Source organism: Perca fluviatilis, chromosome 4 (assembly GCF_010015445.1).
Source record: "Perca fluviatilis chromosome 4, GENO_Pfluv_1.0, whole genome shotgun sequence".
Classification (NCBI taxonomy): domain Eukaryota; kingdom Metazoa; phylum Chordata; class Actinopteri; order Perciformes; family Percidae; genus Perca; species Perca fluviatilis.
Genome location: NC_053115.1, coordinates 28,055,377 through 28,079,684, shown reverse-complemented (window position 1 = coordinate 28,079,684; position 24,308 = coordinate 28,055,377). Strand labels below are relative to the sequence as shown.

The 24,308-nt window shown below is 40.0% G+C and overlaps 1 protein-coding gene across 2 annotated transcripts in view; it reads left to right on the top strand.

Annotated features, from left to right (window-relative positions):
- Positions 1–24,308, top strand: part of igsf21a (immunoglobin superfamily, member 21a) — a 222,124-nt gene that overhangs the window by 115,710 nt on the left and 82,106 nt on the right. For both annotated transcript variants that reach the window (XM_039797400.1, XM_039797401.1), the window contains exons 3-4: positions 10,159–10,280; positions 19,874–19,992. In XM_039797400.1, coding sequence (XP_039653334.1) covers positions 10,159–10,280; positions 19,874–19,992 — 241 coding nt within the window. The remainder of the gene's footprint in view (positions 1–10,158; positions 10,281–19,873; positions 19,993–24,308) is intronic.

Sequence of the window (24,308 nt, the reverse complement as noted above, 5' to 3'; positions counted from 1 at the left end):
ATATATGTGCATATACGTTGTGGAAATAAAACAAGGTCGCAAACTGCATCATAAGTTAGATAATCAAACAATTATTTAGCTCTATTCCGCTATACTTTCCTTCAACATGCTGGTAACCAGTCACACTTGTGGTGGCATATTTATTGTTTTGAGATTTTACCATATCGCTCACATCATAAGTAGCACAGCAGCATTCTTGTAAACCAGCCTGTTGACCGTTAATGCATTGACGTGTAGAAATTGCCTGGGGGATTTGTGGCAAAGAAAGTTACACACATACACCATCGCCATGTTTTAGTAGCTGCTGGAGTTACTGATGACCACTGACAAGTTCCACTCAGCAATTATGTGTTGCACAGCTTCATTTCAAGTTGTTAAGACAGAGGACAGCGTTAGTCATTCCACTTGTCTAAACTTCAAACTACCATCATCCCCACATTTAACATCACAACTGACATACGCAGCCACTTAAATACAGGCTGCCACACAGCTTGCGTTTCATTTATAAGTTATATGGACTTTGACACAATACATTATCATTGTTGTGCAGTGCAGTCACCCTCATTTGTTTATATTTTGTTATTTTGATATCAAGCAACATGCATGTACAGAATTGGGGACAAAGTGGCTCAGGGCTAATTAAGGCTGCAGTAGCCTGGAGGTCAGATGGACAAAACAGTGATTCCAATGGAGAAAACAGCAGCTCAGAGAGTGGGATAAAAGGGTTGGAAATGTAATGAATAAAACAGAACACATGTAAAATAGAATGCATTTTTTTATAAACATAAAACCAGAAGCACATGCATTGCATCAGATACCATAAACTCAGACTGAATTGTGACCGATATGTAATTAGGTGCCTGTTGACAGTCACATCTGTGCAACATTTTCACAAAAACAACTTTGTGTTTCTTTATCTAAGGTATATCAAGTTATTACATGGGTTTGAAAGCAAAAACACAAAAGATAAGATGTGAGATGTTTAGAAATCTTTCCTATACCAAAAGATCATTGTTCATTACCGAAATATTAACCACACTGTATTCAGTATCGAAACAGATTAATGAAGTTTATTTTATTTGTTTCACAGAACATAAAATACAAATTACATTGAAAAATAATAATACATGTCAGGGTGAGGTAGAAACCTATAACAGCTTAAATAAAAACCACAACGTGCGCGATCACGGAAGGCTTGAATCATGTGGACGCGCCGACAGTTGCTGTCCTTACTTAGAATTCCTCATGGGGGCGAAGGAAACTACACACTATAGCTTTGCTATTCTATTATTTTTTTCTCATCAACGCAACTAGAAGTTTCTCTTCACTTCTCCTTCTGTGTCCTACAGTACTTGTTCAGGCAGCCAGCTGTCTGATAAAGACATTGTCAAAGGAAGGTGTGAATGTGGAGTCACTTAATGCACATTGATCAAACAGATTAAGGACAAGTGCCCACAATGATGTTCGTCCCTTGGTGCTGCATCTCATTACCTGCCCGTCCTTGATGGAACTCTGTGATATGTAGTTGAAGTCGCTGTATTACATAATATGCCACTAATTGCTGAAGTTACGCAATCTTTGCCTGTAAGCTTGCAATAATTGGATGCTTTATTCAGCTTCAATGCCTGCTATTGTGCTGTTTGATTGTGTGTGTAGTTCTCTTTCGTTTGTGTTGTTTATGAGATAATGCTGCACTATATAATAAAAAATAAATGCCCTTCTTCTACACATACCGTGGTTGTTATCATAGTTGTGGCAAAAAAGCGGCCTCTTTTTTCATCAGCAGGGGGCATTTCCTGTGCATGCATAGTCTTTTTCAGCTGTGCCATTGTTAGGAAATGGTTAGCATTTACAGAGGACTGCCTCTAGAACAGTTCTCCATTGTTAGCTAATCAGCTTCACTGAGCAATTTGGTTAGAAGAGCTTTGCTTAAGGGCATCTCAATGGTAATTGTTGAGGAAGATGAGTGATTCCTTGCTCTGATTTTCCAAGCCACTCTATGAGCAGGAGCCATGCTAGTCATGTATACATTTTTTTCTAAACTCTAGCTATTCAATTTCATTCATAGAATGAGCCTTTTCCATCTTTTTCTTAAACGTGTGTGTGCTTAAGTCTAGCCCAGGTTACAGTGTGTTGCCTTACTATATATAGCAACTATATAATAACCACTGTAGATCAGCAGTCTCCAACAGACCGACCTGTTTTGATCTCATCACCTTCTTACTGTCAGCCCACAGACAGCCTGTCTTCATCAGAATGACAGCCATAATAACCATCTCTGGATGGCCTTGTCTCAGATGGCTTTAGATAACACGCTTGCATAACGCTTAACTGCCTGAATTTATACCCTGGCTGTGCCTGACCCTCACCCTGGGGTGGGCTGAATGCAGCTGGTCTGTTCCTGTTGGTGGCACAGTTTTCATGCAGCCTAGCTCTAATCCTTGTATGTAATCTGGCAGTTCTAGCAGCAGCCAATCACAACCTGTTTGTACTCTGTAATATTGGGATGAAAATGCCTGACAGCCGAGCGGGAGCATGTGACACCAATGACGAGCCAGATAAAATGTCTACTGGTATGATGCTGTCCCTCTGTACCTGTGTGCGCATATAGACGATGACACTGAAAACTTCAAAACTGCGTCACAGTGAAGACCACCACATAGACACATCAAACCTAAAAAACTAAAAAGTTTTAACATTACTCTGACAAAAACTGAGTATAGCAATATATTTTGGGAAACAATGTTAGATATTTTGAGGACCCAATAACGGTCACCCATTTCCATTATATCTTTCAATAAGTAACAAAAGAGATGATCATAGCATCGCCATGAACACTCTTGGCAAGTCTATCTCTCTACTATAAGACTATGTATTATAGAGCAATTGTAGGAAAAAAAACAAAATAACAACAATGTTATGGGGGAGAGGGGTAATATTCTGAGAAAAAAAATGTCTGATATTAAAGTCGTAAATTTACGAGAAAAAACACAGATTTAGAAGAAAAAAACATATTCTCTTAGATTATAAACTCATACATACATTATACATACATTATAACAACATCTGTCGAATCATTTTGTCTGTAAATTTGTGATTATTATTTTTTTTTTTTCTCAGAAATTTACAACTTTAATCTCAGAATATTACCTTCGTCCCCTGGCTCTGTAATTTTTTTTTGTTATCCTACAATGGCCCTAAAACGCTTTCATACTACTTAATGTCCCACAATGGCACTGAATGTGCTAAAGCCCGTTGACTTCCTGTCAAATTTTGAACCAATTTCCCTGTAAACTCACTTTCCTGTAAATTCAGCATCCGTTTAAATTAGTATGGCATTGTGTGATGAATAAATCTGAGCATCAAAGGTACTGCACGTTTGCAACCAGCCTGAATTAGCTGTGGTTCCCCACTGAGTGTAGTGACAGACAGAGGGAGGAGAGGAGCCTGTCATTTGAAGCATGAAATCCCGTTAACCAAGTCCTCTGTCACTCAACAGCCAGTAGGGGAGCACAGCATGCAGAGCTGTAAACGCACAGGTTAAGAGGTAGGGCCACCAATGCTGCTGGATCTGCTTACTGAATGAAGATCAACATTACACAGCTCATCCACAGACACAGCCATCACTTACGGACCTCCTCAGTCAGCAGGCATGCCATATCAACACCTCAGCGTTCCCCCTAGTTACACTTGGCAGCTCTAAGTGCTGCAGACTAATAAAGTTAATACACGATGCACTTTTATCCTGCAGCGTCGTATTTTGTCTGGTTTATTACACTTTTTTAGGTACAGCACTTTGCAACACTTTCGTCTGTGTTGTCCCTAGTATATAATGCTTTGTGCTCCATAAAAGCAATGACAGCAAATTTCATCTCTTACCTCACTGGGGCATGGTTCGTTATTGTTGTACCTTAGCACTCCCTTACCTCACATACTGCATATCTCCCAGTGTGCACTGCTGTTGTCTGCCTGTTTGTTATTGTAGCTCAAAGGTTCTTTGCCTATCTTTTAATATACCATCTGTGGACATTTATCAAGCTACTCAACACATTGTATTGTTTACAGGATGAGCATGAGATGCATCATTTGGTTTTCAACAAGGTCCTAACTGTGCTGAAGAGGAAAACATGTATAACATAATCATTGTTATAACATGTATCCAGTTAAAAGTACAAACATTAACAGAGAGAGATGTAAAAGTAACTTATATTTCAAACATGAACAAAAGGTCTTTTACACTTGCCATTTACTCAGAAACGTGATGTCTGGATTTTGTATTCATTTTGTTCTTGCGTACAGCAATTATACCAATTTCACAAGTAAGACAATGCCTCCCAATGCCTCTGCACTGTTTCAAAAAGACACTTTGTGAGATAATAATATTAGGCAAATTAGCACGGATATGAAGGGAAGTGCCAAGCCGGTTCATTTTCTGATCATCTCTTTTGTTGCTGCTTGTCTAAGTCTTTAAATGAGGGACTGAATGGGAATAAATCTCATTAGGATATTATTTGAGAGCCATGCTGCAGTTCATATTATGGACGTGTTAAACTTGTAGATTTAGATCACAAAGAAACGCTCGTAAAATATGAATGAACATTTCTTTAAAACCATTATCATCTACTTATAAAACACCATGTGAAGAACATATTGCTATTCCTCAACCCTATCTTAGCATAACTCCATGAGGTCCTCCATATCACATGGAGATTAGAATATCTTTAGAAATGCCACACATTTCATTTTTCATCTCTCTTCCCGACGAGGTTGAAAAAATACTATAAAAAGACCTACTGTAGTGATTCTTTGAATGCTGCCTGAAATTATGAAGCAGGATCCAGGTTGAATCTCTCACAGTGTGTTAGCTGAATTTCCTCCAGTGGCTGCTGATGCAGCTGCAGCCTATAAATAGGCCAACCCCAGACAGGCAGAGGGAGGAGGGCTATGGTTAACCCCTGAGACCCAGTCCTAATCTGACCCCAATAATGGGCAGCATCATTAGAGAGTCAGCTAAGCTGGCTGGTCACGAAGGATACAGAGGGCCCTCCGTCTGGAGAGATCTTGGCATTATTACGTCTCGGGAGCCCCCCGGGGACTCTGTTTTGAGCACCTTCAAACTCCCTCCATTGTCAGCTACCTCTCGTGGACTCTTCTATTACCTGCTGTTTATTCCTTCAGCCAATATCCACTATCTGCCACAATACAGACAAGGGAGGGGTAGCTCAGTCTCTAGCACCCATGCCTGTCATTTCATATCTCCAGATGGCTGAGGGTTGGAGAGGTTTGGTGCCTCTGTGCCTCATGTGCATTGCATAGCCTGGATTCAACAAAGCAGTTGTAGCAAAGCGTTGCTTCCCCAACGGTGCTTTTCTGCAATCAAAGAGTATTCATCTCCCTCTTGCCCTCCCACTTGTACAGCCATTTTGGCACAGTTTGGCTCTCTTTTTTCCCCCTCCCACTCTCTCCCTTTTTCTATTCTTTCCATAGTCAGCCATTGATACCACAAACAGGTCCCCTTGTGGGGATAGGGAGACATCCACTGATGCACAGATTCTTTTGGATTTATTACACAGGGGTTTACGGGTCAGTCTTAATTAAGAGGTGAAATCATTAAGGAGGGATAGATAAAGAGAGGGTGCCACAGAGATGACCTGTCTGAGGCAAAAATCTCCTCTCTGGTCTTTATGGCTTCTAGACAACCAGAAATTTGACACCTTCGTTATCCACCAGGGTTTACAGGGAGAGGATGGAAGCAATTGTAATGCATGTTGGATTAGATGGACTGTGAAAGGAGATGGCTAGAAAATGTCTCCGACTCACCTCTGTACTTCTACAGCAGAGTATTTTTTTAATCTGTTTATGAAGCTTGGTAAGAGGATTCGTAGACCATTGCTTAAAGTAGATGCAATTGCTAATCTGTGCAAATAAACACAGTCGTGTCTTTTTTCTTTCACTGTTAATTGGTTAGATGGGAAATAAATGACTTTGAAATACTGATAATGTGAATGCCACATGTAGTCTTTGTTTGATCTGAACTAATCATTAAACTAATGGAAAAAAATACCCAATCCCTTTTGAAGAGATAATCCACAAACTCTTGTATCTTTTTCAATTCTTCTTTATTGCTGTGTTTTTTTTCCCCACCACACTTCGAGGAGATCACTTGGCAATTAAACACTTGATGTCTTTTCCTCCTGAATCGTGGTAATGATGTTTGAGTTTCTGTCTGTGGAATGCTTTGTCTTTTTCAGCTCTGCTAGCTAAGGTTATTGCTGCTCACACGAACTACCAAGTTCTATTTCTGCCTTTGGAAAAGATTTCACTTACTGTGAATACAAGGATCTTTGCTGGAAATCACCCACAGCTTACACTTTGTACTATGTCTGTGGTTATGTTTTTCAAAAGAAACGGAGCATACAAGTTATCTGTTAGAAAAGCTGCTATAGTGAGCCTATTAGGTTATTTAATTTAGTTAAGCTTAGCTCCCAAAACACATACAGCAGGTAATTCTTATAAAAGGTCTGTGACATCTAAGACCCACCCAACACGTGAGGACTTTGAACAACTACCTTGAGGCCATCGTGTTAGGGCCATCTAACTCACAGATGTAGCTCCAACACAAGTGATGCAGTTTTCTTTTTTTGCATTGTTAGGTTACTCACAGCAAGCTAATTTAACAAACCAGCCCAATGTAATTTTTGCATGTGACTAAAGACTAAATTAGTCAACATATTTTTTTTATTTTTTAAAGCAAATATTTTGGGGCATTTTAGGCCTTTAATTGACAGGACAGCTGAAGACAGGAAAGGGGGGAGAGAGAGGGGAGGACATACCTGTCAAGTGGCCGGGAAAGTCCCGTATTTTACCCTTCTTTCCCGCCGTCCTCCCGTATTAGTATTTTCCCGTAAATCTCCCGTATTTTAACCTGCGTTATTAAAAAATAATAATACCCCGGACCCGAGCAGAGTAAAAAAAAAGAAAAAAAACATTCCCAATCTGAGTTCTGTCACTAGCCTCGCGATAACTGCCACCTGCAGTAGCCTACTACAGGTACTGTAGGTGGCAGTTGTCGTGAGGATAGTGTGTGAGGTCAGATGATGAGTGACAACGTGGGGGGAAAAAAAAGAAGAAAAAAAACAGAGACGGATGATGGACGCTACGACAGAGACGGTGCGCTGCCAAAAATTATGAATGCTTTACTATGCATTCCCCATAGCAATGCAAGTTCAGAAAGGGTGTTTAGCATGGTACGAAAGATTGTTACATGAATAGGAGGACGTTAGACAACAGAACTGTTTGCGCTCTACTCTCATGTAAAATTAACCACTCTGGCCCAGCCCACAAATACACTCCTTCCAACACAGTCTTAAAGAATGCAAAGTCTGCAAAAAATTTGTACAATAACTCATTAAAGAAAAGTTATGTGAAATTAAAAGAAAAACTGTAAAAGAAAAGCAATATGAAATGAAAAGAAGGTGTGGAATGAAAATAAAATGTAAATGTAAAGACAAGCAATGTTATAAATTGTAAATGTTTTCAGCATTCTGCATCAAGTGGTGATTTTAGCTTTCTTGTACACCTGTCTTAAAATGTAAGGGATACTGGAGCTTGGTTGGGGTGGTGGGACTGCTTGAGGTGGGCACCGGAAAATTTCCCTTATTTTCAAATCCAAAACTTGACAGGTATGGGGGGCGGGGGGGGAATGACACGCAGCAAAAGGCCACAGGTTGGAATCAAAACCCATGGCCACTGCGGTAAGGACTCAGCCTTTGTACTGTTCATGGGGTGCACGCTCAACCAAGTGAGCTACCAGGGCGCCCCCATATTTTTGTATTATTAATTGTTTTAGCAAGCATGCTGATGACACGTGTTAACATGGTGAGCAGACCGGGTTGAAATATTAGTCTTACCTGCTAACAAGCTGAAATGTTGTCAACTCAGAATTGATCAAATGTGTCAGTGCCATGTGTGAAGTCACACAGTCAGTTGTTCACAGCCACTGTTGCCTGAAGGCTGAACACTTCAATGGCTGCTATAGGTCAGCTGAAAGGCTACCGTTGATTTACAGAAGGTACATGCCAACACATGTGCATGCACGTACTGTACAGTACACATGCGACATACAATGTTGGCTGTCCTGTTGCAAAAATTAAGCTTTTGCAACACATTTCCAATGATTTTTGTGCGTGGTTTCTTGAGTATCCTAGTTTGATGTGGTTCTTTGATTTGGATTTAATGATTAATACAGTTCCCCAAAACCCTGGTATGCAAATGCAAAATGTGAAAGTTAAAATTTCAACCGCTGCTTACATCTTCATGATGCATAACCCCAAAACTAAATTTGACTCCAGATTGCTCAAAACAAACAAGCAAGGAAATAAATAGCATTAATGTGTTAGATGTGGTAGCAAATTATTCTGACACTAAAAAGGACATAAGCAGATACATTCTGTCAAAGATTGCAAATAAAAATGAGGAAGATTCTTTTGTAGAATGGAAAGATATTTGGTTTATTCTCACAACTGCTTTCCCAAGCACTATTCCTGTGTGAAATTGCGAAAGATATACGTTACTGGAAATGAACCATTCCAATTTCATCAAACATTTTTGCTGCATAATTTGTCTTTATAAATGGTTGCACCTTATTGTACTAATCTGTAATGTATATTACTTTATGTCTATGACATCTCATTATTAATCCAGTAAAAACGTGCTGCCTTTCAGCCTTCCAAACAGGTGTCATACATCAAGAAAGTTAAGGGTGGTATTCGTATTAAGCTCTGTTGAACCGTTGTGACATAAGGTGTGCAGCCATGTCAGACAGAAATGTCCCTTGACTACCTATTGTGATGTTTCTAAAAACACATACATCACTGTAATAGTGGTGGCACAAGACTGGGTGTTTGGAAAGCACAATTTCCAAACATGGCTTTGCTTTTAGAAGGGCTGACCCTTGCCTGTTGCCTCTCCGTGTTCTGTAGCTCAAAACGAAGTCACATCATTGCTGGGTGTATACTGTGTGAACTGATATTAAAAATGAACAGATGGCCTCAATACTCTCAGGTCCTTGACACAGGTGCCAGAACCTTTCTTAACCAAATGGTGTCATCAAAATCTAACATCATATCATCAAGTGGAGAAATGCTTTAGAAAAAGTCTTGCAAGTGAGCATCATGACATTTTGGTATTCTAAATCTGTAAAAGAATATATAAACAAAAGCCTTCCTATCATTGGTTACAGGTGATTTTTTTTCCACGCTCATGCTTTTGGTTGTTTCAGCATTGTGGACTCCCTGTGCAGTACCACTTAGCAAACTAAGCCTGAGGCAGTGTGCTTTCTCCAGAGGCAAGAGGTTATATTACCCCGCATTCACAGGGAACAATTGTTTGCTTATATAAATACAATTTGGCTTTGTCTCTTCATGAGGCGATGTGTACATTATACATTATACGGACTAATCTTTAAATGCTTTGACGTTGTTTACTTCACTGAAGGGATTGGATTGAATCAGAACGATAGCATCTTCACTGGCAAACGGAAGAAGGATGCCTGGCCCACCAACAATTTCCTACTTCAAAGCAGCATTAGTGGCTCCATTAAAATCCTGTCACCCTTTTTCCTTTATGGCTGTCTGTGGCTTCTGAGGAGAGGAGAAATCACAGTCATTCAAATGCTAAGTGACTTTAACACTCCTGTGAATATTAGAAAGGAAAGAACTACGCCATCATCTGCCATGCACACAAAAAGATGAGACCAGTGTTTTGAATATCCTATCCCCCTCTACCTCTGCAGTATCTCGTCACATGCCATTACCTCTGCAGAAAGCAGAATGCTTGACACATGCATAAAACTGTACTGTGTCAGTCTTCATTAAGACTTAACCATGTGCACGGACACATACCGACAGCTGCCTAACAGACTGTCTTGATGATGTTATCATGTCAGCAGGTTTTCAATCCCTTGCTTTAAAGGGGTGATCTTATCGTGGCTGCAAATGAATCAATGAGGTAATTGCAGGCAGCAGCGCTATCTACACTCCAGGCCATGGGACAACAGTTGATGCGTAGGAGGAGCTCCAGGGGCAAAAAGGGTAAACCCTGTCCCATCCATCATTAGAGGAATCATCTTATTAATTGCTCTCTCTTTTTGCTTCACAGGTCACAGATGGAGGGACCATCAAGCAGAAAATCTTCACCTACGATGCTATGTTTAATACCAATTACTCTCACATGGAGGACTACCGCCGGCGTGAAGACCTCGTGTACCAATCAACCGTCCGGTGAGCCTCAAAATCAATTGGTTTTAATTCAAAACAAGATTACTTACCTGCTCACCTCTGCTCATCCTGTGTTGCCTGCTAAACTTTAAGCTTACTGTATAATAAAACAACCTCTTGAAACCGTGATAGTAAATGCATCAAGATGAACGGCTCTGTGCTACTCAACCTTTATTCCCAGAGCCATCTGCTGCTGGTCAGGCCAAGCCAGCATGGAGTGTCCAAGCAAAGGGGTCAGGGCTTTATTACATGAGGACAGGAGGCATCGGCGGACTCTAATCAGCAACTCTGCTCAGGATAAAGAGTCCCGTGTTAAAGATTTAGCTAACATCTGGCCACGTTGGTCCTTATTCCAGCCAGAGTGGTGCATGAGTCCCAGGTAGCACAGCCCTGCTCAAGCATATCATCATGGAGGCTTCTCCTACCCATCTTCCAGTCTCTTTGATCCTAGTCTATATCGACAACGTTTCATTTCCAGGACTGTTCAGGTGCCGCTGGAAATTCCGCCGGATGTCCCTCATTTCGCCCAGATGTCCGTCACCATCCGCTTTCTTTGTGTTGGCATTCTAAACTCCGGTGGATTTCTGAGGACTATGGTTAACTGCTCCTCAGATCTCTGCAGGGTAAATCCAGCAGCTAGCTAGACTATCTGACCAATATGAGTTTTCTGTTGCACGACTAAAACAACTTTTAAACGTACACGTTTCACCAAAACAAGTTCCTTCCCGAGGCTATTTTGCAGAGGCACCATTGCTACGTCCGGTGCTTAGCGCCGCCCATGACGATTGTGATTGGTTTACAGAAATGCCAATAAACCAGAGTACATTTTTTCTACTCTGCTGTATGGACTAGCCAGACCCTCCTCCGCAGCTCATTGAAAGAAGGTCTGGCAATGCAAGACTACTTTGATCCATACTGTGCATGCATTAACAGGTTTTTACGGAGCGAGAGCAAGAGAGGAGAAAGCGAGAGTAGTAGGACGGGGGAGTCATCTGGCTCTGGTTGGCTTGATAACACGTATAAGGCGTCCTGGGGACTGTCTTCTTTTACCCCAGGCCTCAACAATACGGCTGGCAGCTTTCTGCCCGTCTCGTCATTTCTTGCTCTCTCTGCTCTGGCTCTCCTCCCACTGCAAAAATCCCTGTCTGCATGTTCGACAACACAAAGGAAGTGCTGGCTATACATCGCACCAACCACTTAATTTAAAACTGGAATGCCTCACTCTTTGCATCCTTTTGTAACGATCCTACTCTCATCGTTTTCTTTCATGAAATATTTGCCCTGCTGCTTTTCTGTGATTCTGCTCATGTACATTCCTACACCTTTGTGTGTCTTTTTTCCCTCATTCCCCATTTCTTTTCTCATGTGTGGTGTGGCTGCCCAGCTGAGAATGGTTTATCTGGACAATCCTACTACCCCTTTGGGAGAGTAGGCATCATCAAAATGGAATGGCGCACACACTTACATGCACACATACATGATGGCAACATGAATGCACACACAAACAGAAACCATAACCCCCTCCCCCCATGCCCACACACACACACACACACACACACACACACACACACACACACACACACACACACACACTGTATATACGGAGAGAGGAAGTGAGAGAAAATCTAATACAACACACCAAAGAGGGAAAGGGGGATTTCAAATGAATCAGCATCAGCAGTTGGATGCTACCTCCACTGACCTGTATCCAGATCTGTAACAGAATGCTTAGCCTGTGATAGTCAACCAGAGAGAAATGTGGACTCCTGCCACAGTCACACTATTCTTCCAATGAAGAAAAAAATTCTCTTTGACTGGTCACGGTCCCACTGTCATGGTGTAACACAGAAGCTCAACACTACTAAGAAATGCAAAAGCTGAATTTTTACTCGCTACAATCTCCCATTTCCACCTGAGAATGGTAGATCTGCTTTACAAAGCCTTAGCAGTCTGACAAATCCACTTGTACGACCAAAAATGAATGCCTCAATATTCTGTATCGTTTTTAAACTCAGAGCATTTTGTTGAGAACTATATTTTTAGCTTTTACCGTTTTTTCCTTTTGTAGAATACCTTTTCCTCACCGCAATATGTGATTATTGTGCTATAATAGAGTAACAGTAAAAGAGATTGTTTTTCTCCTCACATGAAATGCTGGCTTTTAATTTTTAGATGGTGGATATTGATTTCATCTCAGTCTTTGACAGCTATTAGTCACAATCTTTCAAAGACTGGAAGCTGCTGTAACTTCTCTGTATTAAAGTGCCAATGCACAGATTAGTCCTTGTAAGACTAATGACAGATCTTGTATGTAGCTGAAGACACTTGAAGTTTTGAGGACCTCCAGTATTCAAGCTCAACTCGTGAGAGCGAATGGTATGATACTTTTAAATTGCCATAAAAGATGAATGTAGCACATCAAGGACATTCATAGGTTGGTGTGGCAGAGACATTTTTTGTTTAACTTATGCTTGTGGGTTTGTGTGTGATTTCTTTCCCTTGCTCTCTCACATGCACAAACACAAAATATGCCATTCAAATTTAAAATGACCTGCGGTTCTGTGTTCCTTACAAGCAACCTCTTGAGGTCATGCATAAAATGACTATTCTCTTTTTAAAAGCAAAAATGGATGTAGCGTGATGTGGGAGAAGGTCAGGGTGTGTGGTTGGGTATAAAATAAAAGTGTCTGATGTTAAAACTGGAGACTGCGGTTCGCATCCTGTCTCCTGCCAACAGTCATTGTTGGTTTCTTTTAACCATGTACGCATCTTTCCCCATTGTAAAACAAGATGTAGAAGATCAGAAATCCCATCCTATGATTTGTTTGTCATGACCAAGCTCATAAGCCATGACAAAAGAGGGAGATACACAGTTTTTAAACCGGAACGTGCCATTTAAGAATGTTCTTAAATGGCATCCCTGTTTCCTTCACTTGCTTTCCTTCCTCGCGTCTTTGTCCGTTCCGCCAAAGAAGCACAGGATATACGCGAGGAAATCATGAGAGGAGAGAGTAAACAAGGAAATGTGTTTTCAAAGGGATGAGACGTCCTTTCCTCGTCACATGAATTCGTCAGCTGTATGGGCGGAGTTTGGACCCCAGAAGCAGATTCAGACTCAGACACAATGGATTGGAGTTAGTGGTTTTATTTAGTGATGGAATGTTTGACACCAAGGCACCGAAGCTTGTATCACTCCTGTAAAGCACACTGGTTCGAAACCATGTTGGAGCTTGTATCGAATTGAAATAAGCACGTGACTGATGATATCCGAAGCTTCGAACGTCACTGAAACTCCGGAAGGGTTTGCTGGATTCATGTTGCTGCGCGCTTACAAATTCACTTAGAATTCACTGGAACATGGGTTTATGAGTGTGGCTTGCAATTTATTTGATTAGCCTATTAATGGAAATTAGCCTACATACACCTGTACGTAATTCTACATTGCGGTAGAAGGTGGCATTGTTGCTGCAGTTTATTGAATCCCTATTTAGCCTAATTAAACATACTTACATTCAAATCCTGATCACAGTAGTTTATATTATTATATTATAATGTTATATTCAAACATTCAAACATAGGCTTTATATTTTTAATTCCGTCATGTCATGTTCATGTCATTTAATTCAAGTCCAGTCATGTCATGCCATATGCATGTGTCCATTCTGTCTCTCCTATGTTCACGTTGTAAGCTTTGTTTGGCTGTGTCGAGTTCATAGCCGCTGTCATCTCTGCTGACTGACCACCAGTAAGTAGAGACTGGTCACTGTGTTGTCTTCGATGCTGTGATGCTTCGGATCATTTTGCGATACAATCAGGAAGAAGCTTCAGAGGTTTCACGAGGCTTCGTTCGCCCATCACATCGCCGAGACATAGGGAAAGACAGACAGGGAAACAAAAAGGAAACACAGGGGAAACCAGAAGTCACAGACCGGGCTGTGACAGAAGTGTTAATAATACCATTAGAGCTAATCTGATATCCTGCATGTGGCTTGCTGTCACTGCAGTAGCTGCTGGAACCAAGATATTTCCTGATAATATGATACCATTAACAAATAAACCAGTTATGTGTGCTGGCTACAGTTCATAATCCCCTATACAATGCAGATTGATCACTTAATGAACTGTTGATCCACTTGTAGGAATAATAGCTTTATATTAACATAAGTATATTTTATTGCCACTTTATTAAAGCTTAATATACATTTGTTAGCTAACGATACAATTATAAAACATTTGTATTATGTTTGACCTGAAATAAATAAATGTTAGGGACAGCAGATGTAAAATAGCCTCCAGGCTAATACTGGCACATTTTAAATTTATTTATGTATTATTAGTATGCATTGTCCCTGATAAATAAACCTGAAATAAAAGAAATAAGCTAAGTCCCGACTTACATTGGGAGTCTTTTGCATGCCGTCTAGTGTTTTCTTTGCGTTTTAAAAATAAGGGCAAATGATACTATGTGCATCAAAATAAATACTGATTTGGTAATCTGAACTGCCAGTCAGACAACTCAGTCAAACTCCCTGCTCTATACGCAAGGCTGACAGAAAGCTAGCCATGTAATGTACTGGTAGGTACTGTAAGATATATATTTTTAGGTATTGATAAGTAAAGTATTTGCTTCTCAAATTGCTAATGAATAATGAGCGAGACATAACCTATTTAACACACGTTAAATGGGGCTTTAGAGCTTCTGTAATCAGCAAAACGTCTTTTTTGTGAGGTGTCTTTGATGGCTCTTACTCTCGTTCCAGTAATACCTCCATGCTTTTTACTTGTTTATCATGGAGCTCCCCTCTTTGCATGTGTGTGGATTTGAGTCCAATGAATGCAGAATGGATAGCAAACAACAGAACTAGAGCTTTGTGGATAAGAACAGAGAGATGAGCTACATCAGCACTTAATATAATGTAAACAGCCAGCACAAAGCCAATCACACCTCCCTTGGCACTCAGAGAATTGCAGCATTATCCTCGTCATTTTGTTTCATGCTCATTTCTCAAAGAAACATGAGTGATTACAACGTTCTCTTTACATCCCGTCCTCTAGGCGATTTGCCTCTGCTTTCCATCAAGTGTGTACTGACTCACAGTCGGCAGTCTTGACCCATTCGACCGTAATGCTTCAGGCTAATAATTTCATGCACAGATTGACTGGATGAGCTATCAGATGCAGCTCTGTCAAGACTGCTCTTTTTCACTCTCCATCCAGGCAGTTTCATTTGCTTGCATTTGTAGGCAGGAGGAGTTCTACAGGGAGGCCTACATAACAGGAAAGAGCTTTCAGATGCAAGTCCTAGGGGACAATCGATCTCTTTTTGCGGTGTGCTGTTTTTGCTACTCCTCCACGGGTGCCCATTGCTATCGATCTCCACCATGTATGTGCTGTTTTCTGGTGTACAGGGGAGAGTTTGCAGTGTGTTTAATGTGGTTTGCTTGAAATTGTTTGTTTATTCAATTACCTAATCACTTGATTGCATATTAACCATGTGTAAGTTTTGCTGATATTTTGAAGTTTTATTTGCAAGGCTGAGGAAAAGGCTTTTTTAGTTTTTAGTTTTCAGAATCTACCTTGGTTTGTGTCATTGCTAATCAGCTATTTACATCTCACTGATTAATGAGTCCTGCAGTTTCAAAACAAAGTAAAGGACTAAGAGGCAATGAAACATTAAAAAAATGATAAAAGAAGGAGGCGTGTTGGGGAGAAAAATGTAACTGAAGTGGGGTTGGGGACCAAGAAAGTAGGGTGGAATATACAGAGGGAATTGTATGGTAAAATGTGAACTATCAACAGGAAACATGCTCTGCACAAAGGTAGACTGGAATGGCTGTGTCTAGATTGATTGTTGGTGTCCAGTTTGTGTCTGGGAGGGTTGTGTCTAGGTAACCCTAGATAGGTGAAAACTCTCAAGAACTCTGACAAGAATTGCTACCTGATGACCTATCCTAAGCTTAACCATTTGGAGGTTAACGCCTAACCTCAACCATCTTCTGAGACTTTTGCAAAATCGTCGGTTACCATTTAAACATGCTCGACTGGAATCATGTATTGTGCATTTCCAGCTTACGAACTCATGCTATGTACCCCAGGTCAGTGTCCAACATATCCTCATAACCTGTCTCAGGAAGAGTAGTAGTTCAACTCTGTGGGCCAGATGTACGTACATTTGTGAAAGTAGCATTATCAGCGCCACGGCTAACCCGCAGAAATGCTGTGATACTTCATTTTACGTCATATTTACCAAACCTGCAGTTCATAGGGTAATCAGCGCCTTTCTCCGCCCACTATATCTTAAATTTTGCTGTAGCAAAACGTTAAGTACTGGTGCTATGATACGGCTGAGTGCAGACTGCGATATTCCCACTGCCGTAGCTATGACTGTTTGAAATGATCCTGATGCCAATATTTGTAATGTACCGAGGAGTTTAACAACTGCTGGAATGGAATGTGAACGCTGAGTTGGAGATTCAATGTCATCTTTAATTTCTTCCAGTAACTGTAATATTGCATGGCTGCGTAATCTGTAACGCTTAATGATTTCGTGAATGCATATGCATGACCCGGAAAAGCACAATTTGCCATTTTCAGTCCCCGCGACAGGCAGTCTGCGCTTTTACCTCATTGTGGCCTGTTTGTACATACCTCACCATGCTTTTACGCGCACGTTGCGAAACAAATACGCCTTAGGTGGGTGCAAAAGCGTTAGTACATCTGGCCCTGTGTCTCCATAGATGACGGGAGACAGCTGTACGATAACACAGTGCTGCCTCTAGCGCTCCCATCCTGCCCCTGTCAGAGGAGGAAGTTAACACTTAACACATACACCCATTCACACCTAAGGATAGATAAGCTCTCTCTTGTTTTTTCGGTCTGTGCTGAGGTGTTTGGGTTCATGGTTAAGGTAAGCATATATGTTTACGGCACCCACAATATCTTTGTTTACATTAAAGGTTCAGCTAAACTTAACGCCTCCAGCATGAGTTTAAATACACCTACAAGAAGAGAAGGAACTTGTTGAAGTTGGGATGGCACTACACTGTACTGCTTAATCCTAAATTCTCGTCAATTAACTTCTGTGTAAACCTGAATATTGGTTGTGCGGCTCCTGAGTTTTTCCTTAACATGGATACATCCAGTGTTAGTATACTGATGTTACTGCAGGATTCAAAACGCACACAAATGTTTCCTAAACAGTTTGCAACAAGTGCTCTCAAAACTATTTACTAAAGTAAAATCACATGGTTATAACTGTGTGGCACAGTCGATGCTAGTCCTGAGTTATAGGGATAATCAGGACAATAATCATGAAGACATTTTTTATTCCATGTAAATGGTGATTTTATTCCAATTAAGATTTTAAACATTAGCTGACCCATTAATAATGAATGGCACATAGCTGTAAAAAAGAGAAGAAAAAAGAGCTTGAGTACTCTGAGTCACATCTTCCAATTTTGTGAACAGATTCTCAATGAAATAGCACCTCTGAAAAAACATGACATCAAAGATTAGAGAGGGTGTTGAAAAATGAATTCCACCCGTCTTAATATTTAACAGAAATCGCAGTGTTATGAGTACAACCTTTCCTCTTTTTCTGCCCCGAATTCTGATGGATATGTCTTGCTGTCAAACTTGTGCAGAATTCCGAAACAGGCAGCCGATCAGAAATGCTTTGGTTGGGGGTTTCTTTGTGGCCTCCTCACCCTTTTTCCGGCAGTATGTCCATGCCTTGAATTATCTTATCTCTGGGTTTCGTTCTCTGCACTTGTCTTGGTTTGAAACCATGAATGCAGCAGTCAGGATTGAGGATAACAGAACTACGGCTTTGTTTGTAAAAACAAAGCAATGGGCTACATCAGCGTTTACTATAATGTAGCCAGCCAAGACAAAGCCAATTACCTCCCCCGCCCGCCACCACAGAGAGGTTCACTGTGCTATTCTCATCATTTTTGCACTGTGAAAAAAAAGACTTACTTGTTTTATGCTTATCCCTCGAGGAAGCGCTGGTGGAGAAAACCTCACTTTATATCCCGTGGGGCTCACTCTTTTTCATATATACTTAGGTTTTTCAAACATTTGTTTCTGATTGGTTCATTCGGCAAAACTTTACCTTTTTACTTCAAGTTCATGCACTAAAGGCTAGTTCAAAGTTGGTGGTTTTTATTGATAAGCCCAACTTCCCTGGTGAGTCAGGGCTGCAAAAAGTGTTAGTCAGGTTTCATTATTAAGATTTCAAAAGATTGCAGAGAACCAAGACAACACACATAGCGGAGAATCTTGTCTCATTAGTAGGGCTAAGTTGAAGTCTAGTTTGCACACATTTATATGGTTTAACTTCCCAGCACAAACACTCATTGACTATTAAATTATTGATGTTCAAAGATACAACAAACCAAACAAAAGTACATTATAAGTGGAAAGTAAATGTTTTGCTTTAACATTAGCAATAGGAATAAGCTAAATGTACCCCAGTGTTATCCTTTCAGCTCAGTTGATGCTGAGTGCCTTGCTCAAGGGTAGTTCAAAACAGTTGAGATATATATATATATATATATATATATATATATATATATATATATATATATATATATATATATATATATATATATATATATGGTGGGAAGATGTTGGCACACAGATTTGACTGCTCTCCAAAACAGCTAGCTCCTCTTCCACACACACACACACACACACACACACACACACACACACACACACACACACACACACACACACACACACACACACACACACACACACACACACACACACACGAGCTAAACTCATTAAAGCCGGGCTGCTGTGAGCGCCCGCTGTTCCAACAGAGGTCTCCATCTGAAACACCCGGGCGGCAAGGACAATTGTTCCTGTTTTGTGCGAATAAATCACAGGGGCTAAATGTGACTAGTAGTGTCTCACTTTGGTTATCACTGTTGACACATTAGCCAAGTGCAGAATACAGATTGCGTTCCCTATCTGTTTCAAAAATGGTCATCTGCTATCACTGACTGAATAATTGCTGGCTGTTGATGCATTGCACAATTGTAGGCCAAAAAAATATATATAAATTAAAAAATTGTTTACTTAAGTTGTGTTATATTGAGAATACAGTACTTTAGTTGTACGTACTGTTGTACACTACATCTGCTTACTGTAAAGTTACCAGTATATAATTTACTAACCATTTTGAATTATCTTGTTTTCAGCTTGTGAGATAGTTTAAAATGCTACATAACATATAAGCTGGTTGGAAAAGTCATCAAAATAAGTCAAGTAATAACTTAAGACTTAGTTAGGTATAGGTGGAGGATTCTGGTTCATTTTGAAACCATATGTTTGGTCTGCATTACCTCCATTTCGTGCTCTGTAGCACTGAATCAGAATAAACTCATAATTTCCCAATGCCATGTTGAGAAGAATAGATCAACAGATAACTGTGGTAAAGCATTCTCTTTAAACTTAAAATATTAGTACTCATTTGCTCACCTATGCGCTTCCTAATCAAATGTTTTCTGTGTCCATCACTGTGTCATTAGTGATGAAAGTCAAAAATTAGTATCACATCATAAACTCATAACTCTTGTATTTTACAGGCTCCCGGAGGTACGGATCTCAGACAACGGGCCTTACGAATGCCATGTGGGCATCTACGACCGGGCAACAAGGGAGAAGGTTGTCCTGGCTTCAGGGAATGTTTTTCTCACTGTTATGTGTGAGTACCACCACTGCACTCTATATTTTAAAGCCAAGTTTTTGTACAGTTGTGTTCAGTATTCAATGTATTTCTGGTTAAAAGAGTATGCTGGGTTGGGACTTGGATTGCATGGAGAGAGACTGTTCAAAGTCAGCGGCTTGGACAGTATGGCAAAGATTGAAAAGCTACATGCTGTGCAGGCCAGCCGGAAGGAAAAAAACACTCTCTTGATCACTCAAAAAAAAACTTTCTAGTTTTGATTATTGGTCCCCCCCTGTGCCACCCTGTGCCCATGCTTACCACTTCTGCATTGAATTGTTTTCGGGCACAGCAGTTAGCTTTTTTTCAGGGATAAAAAAACTCTAAAAACTCACTATACACTAACTGCTCAGTACCAAGCAGAAGACGGACAAAGATAGCGACTAGCTGTTGAATATTGTGGAACATTTAGCAGCTAAAAAGCCAAATAATTCCCTCAGGACTTACAGTAAGAGACCAAAAACACAGCTAAAAAAAAGAGTGAATATTAGACATGCATTCTTCAAGTGGCCAGAAACAGGACTGACTGAATTGAATGATATTCTTGCTCCATACTAGCGATAGAGCGATTTTATCGGCCGGCCGATATATTGGGACGATATTTGCGTTTTTACGTCTATGCCGATATGCAGCTGCTGCGTTTACCGAAAGTTTTTTCCCGGCATAATTTACAGGCAGCTGTCCACAGGCAGCTCTGTGTTGCTGGAGACGCTGCAGTTCACATGCAGACCATGCACTGCCCCTCCCCCACTAGCAAAGTGCTAGTAGGCTTCCAGCACCATGGTAGTCTTAAATTACACATCAAGCACTTTATTTCAATGGCAACTTTTCAGGTTTATTGTTTTCTTAAATTATTTAAATGTCTAAAAAAATCTTATAATATGTCAGCAAGCAATGCATCATCAAGGCTGTGTTGTAGATGTTGATGAAAGCCTTTTACCCTTGCACAGTTAACCATATGCAGTGCACCCATCCATATGATGCACATTGCACACATAATTTGGGTGACATGAATGTAAGATGATTGCAGAAGTGACACTGATCTGTGTTTTTGTTTATTATTTTTAAAGAAATGGCAGAGCAGATTCAGAAAACAAATCCAGTGTGGCAGGGTTTACATTTTTATGATGTAAATTGAGGGAGCAAAAGCAGTATCTGCTCCAAATATGGGCTCAATAAAATTGGCAGCCCATATTGGTCATCAGTTAAGGCTGATGAAAAAAAATTGGTATCGGCATCGGCACAAAAAAATCCATATCGGTCGATTCCTACTCCATACTGGTCTGGATGTGCATTTAGTGCAACTGTTCAATAATAAGTTGGACAATAATAGTGATATGTAGTGACAGCTGGTGGAATTTATTTCAGGGTGGGCTTTGCCAAAAATTATGCAGACTTTCTGCTGACACATTTCAGTTACTGAACTGAACGTAACTAGACCCACTTTTTTCAGATGTATGATTTAATTTCACAAACCTGGCCAGTTTCATAGAATTTTCAATGTGTGTGTGTGTGTGTGTGTGTGTGTGTGTGTGTGTGTGTGTGTGTGTGTGTGTTTGTTTTTGAATTATTATTTCAGAAAGGTGCTGTAGGTCATTTACACCAGTATTTATTACAAAATCTGTTTGACAACCCGTGTCGGCTGTGGTTGACTCAACTCTAGTTTCAGTTCACGTTCACGCATAGGATGTCAGTCACTCATCAAAACACTACAGGTGAGATTTTGTGCAACCTATTAATGAGTGTATGTGGAAGTGTCAGACGCTGAGCCTGTCCGATTCCTCTAGCGCCGTCTATCGACTGCGGCGCTATAAGTTTACATAGTATTATAGTTTTTCTCGATTGCTAAGACACTTTTCTTGAAACCCTCACCTATTTTCTCAAAATTGTAAACACAAAACCAAATGCTCAAACTTTATTCACAAAACATCTGACTCTGCTGGCAACATCAAACAATGCTTTCAGTTCATACACACAGCCAGTCAATAACTAAACCCTACAGAGCATTCATTAGACATTACCTTGAAAATTCGAGAACACAGTGCCCATGGCATGTAGTTACAGAATTTTTATTTTTTTAATTTCATATAGTAAACACATTTTGCAATGAAAACAAAAAGTATATCACAGCTTGTACAGGGAATATCTTGTACACTGCTAGCACAAGTAGTGCTAGTAATACACTATTGAATGTCTGGTAACACTTACTGTAATAATAATGGTACATGAATAATCATTAATGAATTAACATGACTTCCTGCATGAAAAAGTATGAATTCATTAATGTAGTAATTCATGAACTATCAGTAATGTACAAGGATTAATAATATCTCATGCATGACTTAATGCAGGAACAATACGTTAATTATTTGCATCAATTAAGGTATTTCAATCATCATAATTTCTGATTCATTAATGATGTTCATGTCTTCTTCAAAAAAACTAACCAGTTACAGTACATAGATTCTGAAGAATTGTAGTTTGTAATCACTGTTAACTAAACATTACTTCTTCATTACTTCATCATGTTTGTGGCCCTTCAAACAAAGTGCTGACCTGGTCCATCTTTAACATTGATAAATAACATATGATTAATGGTGGCATTATATTTAATGTATTAAGAATTAAAGGAGTGGGTTGGCAAAAATAAACTGAGGTCATGACATTTACACAAAATACAGTATACTGCAGATGCATTTTTATAGTTGCTTTATACACAACAACATGACTACAGAGAACACCAGGGAGAGACACCGTATTACTCCATTATCACAATCTCTGCCTCTGAGAACAGCCTATGGTTTTTATGTTTCTTCTTTTTCCCCTTCTGACTTTGACATTAATTTCTTTTTAACTGAGCCCTTGACCCCCTGTTCTGTTCTATTTGATGACCAATCCCACGCCTCTGTTTGAGTGCTCCCCCACACTGACGTCAGTGAAAGACTTTATCAATGGTAGGGGATTTACTCAGTTAACTTGTTTCAGCGTTGGGTGGGAAGACGTGAGTGATGTAGTTGTGGGATAGTTGGAGCACCCTAACTCAGCTGGGTGTTAAATCACCACTCCACAAGAGAGGAAGAAGAATGGCCTCTGGCATTGTGGCTAATTGCCATCTAAACTGAAACAGAATTATTCATAACCTATTAGTGTGTCAAGTTCAGTGGAAAGTAAAGAAAAAAGTAGAGAGGAGAAAGAAAGAAAATCTGAGGGGAAAAAAGTTAATTAATAGGAAGCCGTACACAGAGAGTATTTTAATTTTTTAAAGGGCTTCATAAATAAGAATTATCATTTTAATGAATCCCCTGCCAAGAAATTCAATCATCCAGTGGTAAAAGGCTAAACCCTGAACTCTTGGTACCTCTGCTTACTGTCCTTCACTCTCTGGAAGTTTCTGAAGTCTTTGCTTTTCTTCTTGCAGTGCATGAGCATATGTTGACTTTATTAAGCCCAAGGGCATGAAGAATCCCCCACTCAAGTGACTGTTTTAGCCGTACTATGATGACCAATTTAGCTCATGCGACATCCAGCAATGAATGCGATAAATAATAATACATTTCTTGGGTGACAAACAAAGCATCATATACAAAATTCTTAACATTTACAAGCTTACAATATCAAAATAATTGGGAGTACTCGGTTTGTTTCTATCTAGTTTAATGTTCACGATATACCATATCCCCTGGACAATTGTGCCGGCAAGCTTTTATCTTGATAATGAGGAACATGAATAACATGCAACACCAAGATGGACCAATAACTAGGGCACTTTATTATGTACTGTTAGATACATTCTATCCCTTAACCTGAATGAGCTGTCATGGTGCGCTGTGCCTGTAATTGTAATTATTGACGCATTACTGTATGATAATTGATGATGGGGTTATCAAAGTTCAAAATCAACATGTGAACTGAAAGCTTATGGATGAGGAGTTCAGAGTGAGAACATGCTGAAACAAGCTGATGGACAGAATCTTCATCAGGAAATTGAATTTACTGTCAAATCATCTTTGGTCTGAAGAGGTATCCTGCAAGTTCAACAAGATTTATATACAAAGAATTGACAATCTAATACAGCTTGGCCTTTTGACTAGCACTCCCTCTCTATTATAGTTTAAATGATGAGGACTCTGTTCTTCAACATTAGGACCAGGAACTTAAATGTGATTACCATGTTTTCAAGAAACTGTGGGCAGTACTTCATTAATTAAGACATGGTACATCATATTCATAAGATTCTGGCTAATTGAATATAGTGCTGGGATAAAGCCTGACATCAAGCAAGTATCTTACCAATA